The sequence below is a fragment of the Lemur catta genome, chromosome 6 (genome assembly GCF_020740605.2).
Source record: "Lemur catta isolate mLemCat1 chromosome 6, mLemCat1.pri, whole genome shotgun sequence".
NCBI classification, from domain to species: Eukaryota; Metazoa; Chordata; class Mammalia; order Primates; family Lemuridae; genus Lemur; species Lemur catta.
In genome coordinates, this window is record NC_059133.1 from 4,399,732 (window position 1) to 4,412,060 (window position 12,329).

Below are 12,329 nucleotides of genomic sequence, written 5' to 3' on the forward strand. Positions count from 1 at the left end.
ACAGAATAAGAGAAAATATTTGCAAATCATGTATCTAACAAGGGCCTTGTATCCAGAATATACAAAAAATTTTATAACAATAAAAAGACTAACAACCCAAATAAAAAATGAGACAAAAGACCTAATAGACATTTCTCTAGAGAAGAGATACAAATGGCCAATAAGCATATAAAAAGATGCCCAGCATCATTAACCATCCATGAAACACAAATCAAAACTACAATGAACTATACTCCACACCCACTAGGACGGCTATAATTTTTTTAAAAAGTAACAAGTATTGGGCCGGGCGCGGTGGCTCACGCCTGTAATCCTAGCTCTGGGAGGCCGAGGCGGGTGGATCGTTTGAGCTCAGGAGTTCGAGACCAGCCTGAGCAAGAGCGAGACCCCGTCTCTACTAAAAAAAATAGAAAGAAATTATCTGGCCAACTAAAATATATATAGAAAAAAAAAAAAATTAGCCGGGCATGGTGGCGCATGCCTGTAGTCCCAGCTACTCGGGAGGCTGAGGCAGGAGGATCGCTTAAGCCCAGGAGTTTGAGGTTGCTGTGAGCTAGGCTGATGCCACGGCACTCACTCTAGCCCGGGCAACAAAGCGAGACTCTGTCTCAAAAAAAAAAAAAAAAAAAAAAAAAGTAACAAGTATTGGCAATTATGTAGGGAAATTTGAACTCTCATAGGTTGCTGGTGGGAGTGTAACATGGTGATGAAGTGTTCTGGAGTTAGGTAACAGTGATGATTGCACAATATTGTGACTATACTAAAAACCACTGAAGTGCGTACTCTAAAAAAAAGATAATCCCAGGGCTGCCAGTGTCCTGGACCCACTCGTAGGACAGTCCTTTATCCAGTCACTGAATCCTGCTCTGTGCTAGGCCTTGAGAATGCAGGTGTGCATGTGTCACACACAAGCATCACATGAGCAGCTCACGTCCTACTCTGAGTAGCGTCATCAGAGAAGGCTTCCTGGAGGAGGGGTTCATGGGGTAGGAGGAAGAGCAGGCTAAGCACCCTGTGGTGAGCTCCCGTGGCCCTGGGGGGTGAGGAGGGCAGGGTTTCACCTCCAGTAAGGGAAAGAAACTGGGACAAGAAGTTGTCACTAAGTGGACTTCCCAAAGCTCGAAAGTGCCAAAGCTCAGATGTGACCTGTCTCCCATCCCCTAAGGTAAGCCCTGAGCTCTCTACCTCCCCACGGCTGGTTTTCCCCTTCAGCGATGGTAAGTAAGCAAGAGAAGACCTCTTGAATCATTGACTTTCCCTTAATATATTAACTTAATTAGCTCATTCCAAGGAGATAGCTTTCTTTCACACGCTTTTGAACTTAACTCAGCAAATTAACATTTATGAATAGGATTTGGTTATGAATTTTAATGAATTTCATTCATTCATAGTCCAAACAAATTACATATCTGGTGCTTTTAAAAATATGTTTATTGCCGCTTTATTATAATCATTGGCAATGAAACGGCATAAAATATTAATGTAAAGAGGCAATCACATAGATTATCTCCTAAAGTGGCACACGCAGAATGTTTTTCAAAGGCTGTCCAGTGTCACTCATTGTCCCCTGGCCCTGGAGCAGGGATGGATCCCAGCCAGGTGACAGTTAAAGCAGAAACCGACAGCTCCTCATCAACACATTCGGAAGGTCACCTGCTCGGAACACAAATGAGCGACACTTTCTCCCACGCTTCCCTCACATGGACGGCTTTAGAAGTCCGAGTTACGCTTGTTTTTGGTGTTTGGTTTTCATTTTTAAAGTTTGGTTGGGTGATAAGACAGAAGTGGCTCTGAATGAGAAAGACAGATGATCAAAAAGGCAACGACCCTGGGACCCTGGGTCAGAGCACCCTGGGAGCAGAACCAGCCCAGCAGAACCAGCGTGCGGCTGGAGGCGCAGAGGCATCAGAAACGTGGGAAAGTGGTCACTTGATGGCTTGCAAATCCTGGGGCTTGCTGTTAGGGGCTGCCTGGGCCTGGTCCCCGAGGGCCCCACTGTCACTGCAGGTGCCTGCTTGGCCCTGCCTTCTGGGGCGGCCACTAGGGACTGGCAGGGTCTGATGAGTGGGTCACAATAGCACATTTTCACAGTGTTTAAAAAAGAAGAGGAAGTACTGTTTGGCAGTAAAGCTTGTGTTCCAGGTGTATCTGGGGGTACATTACATTTCAACACATGCTGCACTCTCTTGCTGATTGATTGGCAAAGTGCTGACAAAATGCCTAAGTGACTATTCCTGTGTGTGCCCGGGTGGTGGAGGCAAGGGTGAAATGCAACAGTCAGAGCCCTGCTGTCCGACATGGTAGTCGACAGCCAGGCGCAGCTATTCAAATGTAAATTAGTTAAAATTAAATAACGTTGGAAATTCAGGGCTTCAGCTGCACCAGCCACATGTGGCCAGCAGCTGCCACACTGGACTATGCAGGCCACGGCCATCGTGGCAGAGAGTTCTGTCGGACACTGCTGGTCTAGGGACACCCGTGCAGGCAACAACGGTCCCAGCTGTGACGCACCCAAGATGCCCCCAGCACCCACACGCCAGGCTCACACCCCCTGGGAGCACACCTGCCTCGCTCTGGGAACAAGGCTCACCTTGCCACCCAGGACACCCGCAGAGCCACCCGCTACCCCGTGTTACTCTCCTGTGGCCGCTGTGACTAATTACCAGTAATTTAGTAGCTCAAAACAACACAGATTTATCCTCTTACAGTTCTGCAGGTGTCAGACGTTTAAAATGGGTGGACGCAGCGACGCTCCTCCCGGAGGCCCCAGGGAGACTCCATTCCTTGCCTTTTCCAGCTTCCAGAGGCGCCTGGTTCCTCGGCTCCTGGCCCACACCATGGCCGCGACCTCGACCTCTGCTCCCGTGCATGTTGCCTTCTCTGACTCTGACCCTCCCTCCTCTCTCCTAAAGGGCCCACCCGGATAGTCCAGGAAACCCCACCCCAAGATCCTTAATCACACCTGCAAAGTCCCTACTGCCACGTAAGGTGACCTGTTCACGGGTTCTGGGGATCAGGGCGTGGATATCTGGGGGCCGTTCCTCTGCCCCCGCACCGCCTTCCCTGACTCCCAAGGCCGCGGGAAGGGCGAGTGAGCTGCCCCCTCCTCCCCAGCCCGGATGCCACCCGCAGCCCCCTCGGTTCTCAAAACCTTTCAACGTGTTTCAAAGTCCACCATGGTGTTAGAGAGTTCTGACTTTAAAGTAAAAACCCAAATCACTGCAAGTTTCTAACAACAAACGACTAACTCACACGGAAATGAGCAAACTGTGCTCCAGGATACACCAGCATCTTTCTGGGCCAGGGTTTTCCTGAATACCAGGTGCCACCGACCCCACTGCCACACAGCGGTGTGGGACATAACGTCTCCTTCACCCGCCTGTCAGAGAAACTCCCCGCAGCGGCCTGCTCAGCTCAGGGCTGCTGGGAGGACAGGACCATGTGCAGCCCAGAGCATCAAGGCAGACTTCCCAGAGGAGGTGCTACTGAGACTGAATCACAAAAGATGGATGACGTTGGCCTGGCAGAGCTGGGGGAGGGACGGGGGCACAGAATGGTTTACAAGGAGCCGTTAAAGATTAATGATCGCATGATCCAACACATTCATCTCAGAAATCAGAAAACCAGCCGGGAGCAGGGGTGAGTTTAAGGTCCCGCGGCTGACACGGTATCAGGAAGAACAGGTTACGCTGCAGTGACAACAATCCCTACATCTCAGCAGCTGGACCCAACACAAGGCTATTCCCACTGTGCCCCGTGTCCTGGCTCGCTCGGGGATGCAAAGTGAGGACGCACCATCTAGACTGGGCTGCTGACAGGCTGCCTCGTCACCACGGAGGGAGGTCACTGCTCCCACGGGTTCTGAAAGCTTCCTCCAGATGGGACACACCCCACTCCCATTTCATTGGCCAAAGTCACATGACCACAGCCCCCCAAGGTGGTGGAAGGCGCACCCTGCTGTGCACCCGGAGGGCGGGGAGTCGGGAGGCCCCAGGAGCAGCAGTGATGGAAGCTGGGGCAGAAGCCCCGCCCCCTGCACAGGGCACAGGGCACAGAACAGCGGGGACTCCGCCTCCTGCTTCGCGTTTCCTGCAGGGTTGAGTCTGGCTGCGGCAAAGGTCTGGGGAAAACGCCCCTGGCCACAGAAGTGTCCCACGGTTCCGGGGAGCAGAAGCAGGCCCCAGCCCAGGTTCACTTACTATTGCAGACTGACGCCAAACTGCTGGGTGGGCAGAGGGGGCCTTGGTGGCGGCGTCTTGGTGGCAGGAGGTGGCCGGCCCTGGTGTCGGCTCTGGAGCTTCTCATCGTACCTGTGGACGCAGCAGAAGCGTGACTCTCACCCGGCAGGGAGAACCCTCAGGCCACAGAGGCCACTTCCAGGGCTGGGCGGGGACTGGATGCCCCACGCACACCTGTGGGACACCCGAGTGTCTCATCACCACCCCCGCCATCCTCCACTGCCATGGGGCGGTCACACAAAAGGCAGGAGGCACAGCCCACCCCCCGTCAAATGTCCACTCTCTCCTGCCAACCCCTGGCCAGCAGAGCAGGGTCACCCTCGAGCCACGCATCAGCCCAGAAAGTGGGCGCAGCCACCACCTGGTCTCCTGAGTGACTGAACGTATGACAAGAGCTGGTTCAGTGCTGGAGGGACCCTGGCTCTTTCCTTGTGCCACAGGGCTTGTGGCACAGTAGGTGCTCATTTAAAATATCTGTTGAACAAGTGAATAAAACCACGACTGAACGGATGACTATGAGGAGGACAGACGAACTCTGAAGAGGGAGGTTAAAGCCTTCAAGCAAAAAAAAAAGCCTTTGTACAGCATTCAGCGATTTCCCACAGACTTTACGTCCTCTCCCTCCCCCCCTCCCCTCCTTCATGCAGGCAAGTGTGCACGGAAGCCCGGCTGTGTGCCAGGCACTGTGGATGCCGTGAGGCGGGGCGCTGGGGTCACGGAGAGGCCGGCTCCTGGGCTGGGCTACAGTCACTGGTTGTTCCCAGTGTGCTAAGTGGCTCCTGAGACATCTTCGTCCCTTTCGATGGCCCTACAGTGCAGGGCTTATTACGCCCGCTTTACAGATCAGGAAACTGGTTTGTTGGGGTCCAGTGTCGTGCCCCAGGTCACAAGTGGGGACCCCGGCCTGGATTCAGGACCCAACACCCCTGCCCTGCCCCCACCCCGTGTGTCTCGGGCTCTGGGGCTCGCAGCACCCGGCAGGGGCATGTGCATCCAGACTCCCAGCCCCCGGGCCAGGCCCCGGCGTGTCCTCCGACCGGCTGCAGGCTCCGTGGTTCACCCTCACAGGCCTGCTGTCTGCTGCGGGAGTTCAGAAGCTCCACCAATGCCCAAACCTCTCCCCCGACACAGGACCCTGCGCCTTTGGTGTCACCTCCATTTGCACGTTCCGGAAGCCTCAGGCTGTACCTGGCGGCTGCTGAGAAGCTAGAGCCGGGTGTCTCCCGGACACCGTCCACTTCGCCCTCAAACCCAGACGTCCTCATCGCTTCCCCTGCAGGAGGCCCCCCAGGGGTCACCCTAGTGCAGGCTGGGGGTGGGGGTCTTGCCAAAGCCCACGGCAGACCAGGGATTCCCTTGTCATCCCCCGGTGGCCTCTGGGCCCACGGCACCCTCCTCTGCTTGGCACCGAGGACTCCCCAGCCCAGGATGACCTCCAACTTCGTGTTCCCACCCCTCTGCATGACCACATGGGACACCTCACGGCCTCCAAATGTCCCCCATACTTCACCCACAAATGTTCTCACGAGGGCCTCCCTCTGCTGGGAGTGTCCTCCCCTAGCTTCTTGATCTAGCCAAGTGTCCCTTTGAAATTCACTTTGAGTCACCTCCTCCTGGAAGCCTTCCCAGATCCCTGCCCTCACACACACACACCAGTCCCCTCCCCAGCTGGGTTCAGTGCCTCCTCTGGCTCCTGTCTAGGAGGCCCCCACTAGCATGACAGTGTCCTGAGGACAGAGACCACACTCCCTAGACATATGTATGTCCTCAGCATCTGGCACATGACTCAGCACCCAGAGGAAGGGACACCTCCACTCCCCCTGCAAGGCCACCAGCTCAGTGGCACATCTTGGCGAGGGCCCTGCTCCGTCAGAGGAGCCCCCCAGGCGGGAGACGCAGAGGGCAGAGACCCAGGCTGGATTTGGCCCCACCTGCGGGGCTGTGCAGCCCGGCGGCCACACGCCTTCCTAGGCTGCCCCTGGTTTGTCGGATCCCATGTTTACGCCTGTAGCAGACACGCCAATTAAGCTTCAGCATGCGGCAGACAGGTTGTTTTGCAGAGCACCTGCGTGTCCCTGAGAACATTTCATTCCGTACACAGCGTTATCCACACACCCAAGAAATTCCCCTCATTCTCTGCTCAGAAGCAAAATTGGTAGACGCCGAGGCAGCGAACGGCAATTGCCACATTACTGCTTATTTTCCCATCAGCTTTGCCGTGGTGGGCGAGGAAACGTCCTGTCCTGTGCAGAACCTTCGCGGGTTCGTTTCTCTGAGTCAGCAGTCAGCCTGCTTAATGCGCATCTTTGTCGATGCCGCAGATTTCCGAGCCAAATCTGGCCCGGCACACGTTTGGAAGTTAAGCCTTCAACGAGAATGGGACTGGACCGAGACCTTCGGAAGCTCAAAAGTGGATCCACGCCACGCTTCCCAGGACGGGCACTCACCGCAGAACTTCCGGCGGGATCAGGAGCTGGTCGCATTTGAGGTGTTCACCGAGCTCACTCAAGCAGTTGACATAGGTGACTTTTTTCCCAAACTTGTGACTAAGAAAGCAGAAGCAAGAGAACAAAAACTATTAGGCGGTGGCAGAGAGACGGGGGCTGCACGGAGGAGGGGGTCGGCAACAGGAGACCGGAAGGCACAACGTGGGCATTTTCATATTAATATAAATGCTGACACAGGGAAACCTGAAATAACAGAAACAGTGCACGTCAGACCTCTGATGCACCAGGCACTCTGGAGAGTCTCATCTGCATAGAAATAAATCTCTCCCTGCAATCGAATCTGCCCTGGATTTGCATAGATACCGGAGGTGGCACGGGAGTGCCAGGGGGCACTGTCCTGGGGTGCAGGGGTACAGGGAGCGGGGTGCTAAGCCACCAGTGGGGAGGGGCTCTGAGGACGAAGCCCACCGCAGGGCAGCCTTAGTTGCCTGTGGTTTCAGTGGTCTGTGATGGCTTCACATTTGGCCACCTCCTGAGAGTGTCCCTGAGGGGCAGGGACCAAAGACCCTCCAGGTTTGTCTCCTCAACAGTGTCTCTCTGGAGACCCCAGGGGAGCAAGTGCAGCTACAAGGCCAGACAAGCCCCGGGCGAATCCAGCAACCCATGTTCCCCTCCTCTCACCCAGGACAAGTGATGCCACCCCTCAGGGCCTCGCTCCCCTGTGACAACCAGGGCTCTCCCTCCTAAGTGAGGGGGCAAGACACAGTGAGACTACCTCATGCACCCGTCCACTGCCCGACACCTGCCAGACTAGTGACCGTCATTGTTCTTAGCGAGGCTCAACACCAGGTGCAGGATGAGGGTCACTAACAGATGTCAATGAGCAAAGCTTCACACAGAACCCATCACCCCAACTCTCTGCAGGACAGTCGAGGTTTATTTTCTTAGAACAGTATTATTTCCTTATTGTATCTGTTTAAGGTACACAACTATTAACGTGGGCAAAGAATTATGCAGTTACCAGAAAAGGAAGGTTATATGTCCAGCAAAACCAAAGATATTTTACGTTACTTTTATGATAATTTGCAAGTCTTAACATAAGCATTCACATATTTTCAATGTTGTTTACATTGTGAAATTAAAATAATCCAAATTACCTTTGCAAAAGCAAAAACAAAACCAAAAATGGAGTTAGGAGGAGCAAATGGGACCTCGGAAGTAAAGCTTGTCATGGCGTCAGCTCCCAGCCAGCGTGTCCCCAGGGGCTGGTTTCTGGAGGAGCCGCCTGGACCTGAGCCCAGAGCCCGGGGAGGCCGAGCCGGGTGCACCGGCTCCTCCTAGTGGATGAGGGAGAATCAGACCAGGGTGCCTGGACCCCAGGTCACCTGCACAGTGGCTTTCGCCAGGTCTCTACACTCAAGGACGCTGCCCAGCAGGCCAGGGAACAAGGGCTGAAGGCTGAGGCCACAGGAGAGCCACCAAAGCGCGGTGTGCCTGTCACCCAAAGGACGGGGAGGGAGAAAGGCAGGCCTGCCCCAGTCCCAGCACCCCAGGCCTCTGGGGGAAGGGGCTGGTGAGGAGTGTCCCTGCCACCTGCTCGTTCAGACTCCACAGGGCTCGGGCACAGCCTGGCTCCACTCGAAGGAAGCCAGGGGCTCTCTCCAGGGCTGCCACGTGCCTCCCAGTTAGTGCCTGCAGCACACGGCCAAGGAGGGAGGAGAGAAAGGACGCCCGCGTGACCCTGGCAGGGCTCTGAGGCCTCACCGTCCCCTTGAGCTCGAGCTCCCAACACCGGGGCAGAATCGTCCAGCAGGAGAGAGTCTACGTGTGCCGGAAGCCGAATGAGGTCGCCACTTTTCTGGGCTGTGGCTTCGTCTCTTATTTGGTTGCCATGTGGGAAAGGGTTAACTCACCTTGCACCTACCAAAGGGAGCTCCCGCCCTCGGCCTGCTCCCGGGTGGAAACCCCCCAGCCCATGGAACACCCTGCCTGAGGCGGTGTCTCTGTGCACACCCGGGGCCGGGGCCACACCACAGTCTGTGCCACCAGTGAAAGGTGGGGCCCTGGGCTTGTACCAGGCTGACGCCAGGAGGGGCCGAGTAACTGAGGCCAGCGTGTGGGTGCTCCACGCCTGCACGGCCGACCCCCAGCAAAAACCCTGGACACAGGCTCAGGGGGGCTCCCCTGCTTAGCAACACCCTCCCCCGCGGCACACGCTGCTGCTGGGAGATGAGGCACCCACGGGGGAGGGGGGCAGCTGGGAGCTCCGCCTGGACTCTGGGCTCTGCCCAAATGTGCCTTTTACCTGTGCCCGTGTCCCTCCTCTGTAATAGACCCCGACAGTGAGAACGACAGCCTTTCTGAGACCTGCACGTCCCCCTAGCGTAACGCGGGTGACTGTATGATGTGGGTGCTCAGGCCAGGGGAGGACTTTAAACACCAGGTGCGAACCTCACAGGTGTCTCAGGCCAGCACTCTTGTCCGTGACCCTCAGTAGGTCACGGAGCGTGACCTGGGGCAGCCTGTGACCCACCGCAGACCCCCAGGGTGGGTGGGGCGCCAGGACACATGGGCACCCGAGGTGGGATCTCCGTGGTACTTGGACAGAGTCCCAGGGACGCGGAGGACCGAGGGCTCCCACCCCCAGGAGGGCCTCCCCCAGAACCACCCGTACCTGATGAGGGGTCTGAAGATGTTCCACAGGACTCTGATGAACTTGGTGGGGTGCACCACGTACAGCGCCTTCAGGTTCTTCTTGTATCTGGGGAGGGAAGCGTGAGGTGACTTCCGGCCACTGCACTCAGAGACACCCTAAGCCGGATAACCACAAGGCAGTCGCCTCAACCACCAGTCTCAGAGTATTTTCTTTCTCATCAGGGTCAATTTAAAAGATTCAAATAAAAATAGCAAGGGTTTGAACTTGGGGAAAGTCAGGACCCTGTCCCTGGCCACCAGGCATGCACATTGCACTTCACACCTTGCAGAGCACACACGTGTCTGTGGTAGCCACGTGGGGGACACCTATGTAAAGGTGGCTGCTGCCTGTCTCTTCCCAACTCTGTCCAGTGATGTCACATTGGTAGCTTCAAACTGGCCAGGGTGGCAGGATTTACACCACAGGAACATGAGAACAGTACCAGCCAGTCCCCACGTCACCCCGAGAGCCAGTTGTTGAACGTGTGAAACCACCAGGTGGGACCCAGGATGAAGTGGGCAGGGCAGGGAGTGACAGGCCTGGCAAGAGGTGCCTGAGCCCAGATGGCACGGGGAGGGCATCTGAGCCAGAGTGCAGCCCAGGTGGGGCTTTGGAGCCCAGGCTGGGTGAGGAAGGGCCACACACAGAGAAGAGGGCACAGCACAGAAAGCCAGACAGCCCGGATGAGACCGTGGCGCGGGAACTGGGGCTCCCCAACGCGTGAGGACAGAGGTAACCATGAGCACGGACGGCGACGTGTGTTCGTGTGCGTCAGTACGTGTGCAAAAGGCAGCCAGCGCTCCTAGTGTCCAGACCATGGTCCCCCACAGTGTTCTCCCCTGCAGGGAGCCAGGGCGCCCCGAGACACGGCAATTCCTGGGCTGGGGCAAAAAATACAAGCGTGAGAGGGGCCTGGGGCGCCTTGTGCCAGGAAGGGAGGGAGGTGCCAGAAGAGCCACGGACACGTGTCAGGAGCCGGGAGAGTCCTGAAGGGACGCCCAAGGAGCAAATCTGGAGCAATTGATCCCTAAAATAAATCACGATAGCAATGGATTATACAACCCACTGAATGACACAGGAAGTCCCATGTCCGTATTGACACAAATAAGCAAAGACGAGAAAACGCTCTTCCTTACGGTAAAACGCCAGCTAATGACTGAAATCGCCATTTGGCCATCCTAGTGATAAGCCGAGACGCAGCAGTGAGGGTTAGAAGTACTACATACAATGTTCACTGAGAGCAGGATGTTCATAGTCTCAAAGTATCTCCCCCCCAAAATGCTAGTTAATTCTTTATTAAATAGGCTCTCAGTGCAGGACAGGGGCGGCTGGCAGTGACTTCTGGTTGTCCAAGAGCCCAGAGGGCGGCTGCCACCAAGTCCAGCCTCAGACTGAGCTGCAGGTGGCTGTCATTAGGTGTCACCATGGCAGGAGCCCTTCAGTGAGGCCAGCACTCCTGGAAGTGGGTCATGAACACTTGTGTGCGAACCAGTGTGCCCTCAAAAGGAGTGACCCAGCAGGATGGCCTGGAGGGTCAGAAGCCAACAGCAGAGAAAACAGGAAAGGAAGTGGGAGGCCTGATGGGGCGCAGCAGTGGCAGACTGAAAACCCTCACTGCATAAATCTCATCTAACCGGATTTGGAGCTCCACTTGCATACCCCCAGTGACAGGGAACTCACCACCCCTGCAGACACACTATTGTTGGATGGTTTTGACACTTACAGCGTCCTCCTTCTTGCTTCCACTGAGGCGACATCCTTACCCTACCCCAGCCCCGCCCCACCCAACTTGCCGGGAGCAGGAGAGTCACAACAGAACACGCTGCCTCCTTCCATCTGACAACTTGAAGACCAAGCCCACCACCTTCCTCCCACCCCTGCCTGGTCCCCTCTGGCCCAGGTTAGGTGACCGCTGGCGGAAGCCTCCCCTCCCGAAGGCTCCGCTCAACACCCTGTGGGCGCCCACGGCCTCCACACACGGGCTGGCCACGTCACCTTCTGCTTAGGTGCTGCCGGCAACACGGCTCCAACTCCTCGGCTAGACTTAGACGTCTGTCACTGGCACACTTTGCCTAAATTTTAAGGAATTCTGTTGCTTTCTGCCACATGGACGTTATCCATGACTCCACGGAGACACTGGCAGCAGGCCCCTCCCCTTAGGAAAGGACAGGGACAGCCGCAGGCTGATGTGGGGTGTTTCTATGGGCTGATTCGTGGCAAGTGAGAAGTGGGAGGTCCCTCAAGGAATCTGGGTATATCTTAGAAGAAGCAAAACCCAGAGGCATCTAGGATACCAACATTAACAGTCTATGAGCCAAACGTATTGCACAGTTGATGGGTATGCAAGACATCTCTCAGGAAAAAGTCTGCCAACTCCAGGCCACAGCTGAGTGGTGAGCAGCGTGGCGTGGGAGAGGGAGGCGGGGGCCTGGGGCAGGTCCTGCCCTGCCACGCACAAGCTCAGTGACCTTGGGTAAGTTACTCGCTCTCTGGGGCTTCTGTGTCCTCGTCTATAAAATGGGGCTGGCCGTCCCCCCCCCACCACTGACACAAGGCGCCAGAAAGCCCCTTGCACAGACTGTCAAGTAAGCAGGAAGGACATTGCATGGAGAAATAGTTGTGTGGTCGTTTCTTTGCCAGCTATTCACTAGACCAGGGGTTGGCAAACGGGTACGCAGGTCAAATCCAGCTTGCTGCCTGCTTTTGTACAGCCTGCAAGCTAAAGATGGTTTTTACATTTTTAAGTAGTTGAAAAAAAAAATCAAAAGAATACTATTTTGGCTGGATGTGGTGGCTCACGCCTATAGTCCCAGCACTTTGGGAGGTCAAGCTGGGAGGATCACTTGAGGACAGGAGTTTGAGACCAACCTGGGCAACATACCAAGACCCCATCTCTACAAAAAATTAGAAACTTGGCCAGGCATGGTGGTGCACACCTGTAGTCCCAGC

At 55.7% G+C, this 12,329-nt stretch overlaps 1 protein-coding gene across 6 annotated transcripts in view; it reads right to left on the reverse strand.

The window, feature by feature from the left end:
- ARHGAP8 (Rho GTPase activating protein 8) overlaps positions 1-12,329 on the reverse strand; it is a 64,715-nt gene that overhangs the window by 24,267 nt on the left and 28,119 nt on the right. For all 6 annotated transcript variants that reach the window (XM_045552812.1, XM_045552813.1, XM_045552808.1 and 3 more), the window contains 3 exons: positions 9,360-9,446; positions 6,686-6,784; positions 4,200-4,310 (listed from right to left, as the gene is read on the reverse strand). In XM_045552812.1, coding sequence (XP_045408768.1) covers positions 4,200-4,310; positions 6,686-6,784; positions 9,360-9,446 — 297 coding nt within the window. The remainder of the gene's footprint in view (positions 1-4,199; positions 4,311-6,685; positions 6,785-9,359; positions 9,447-12,329) is intronic.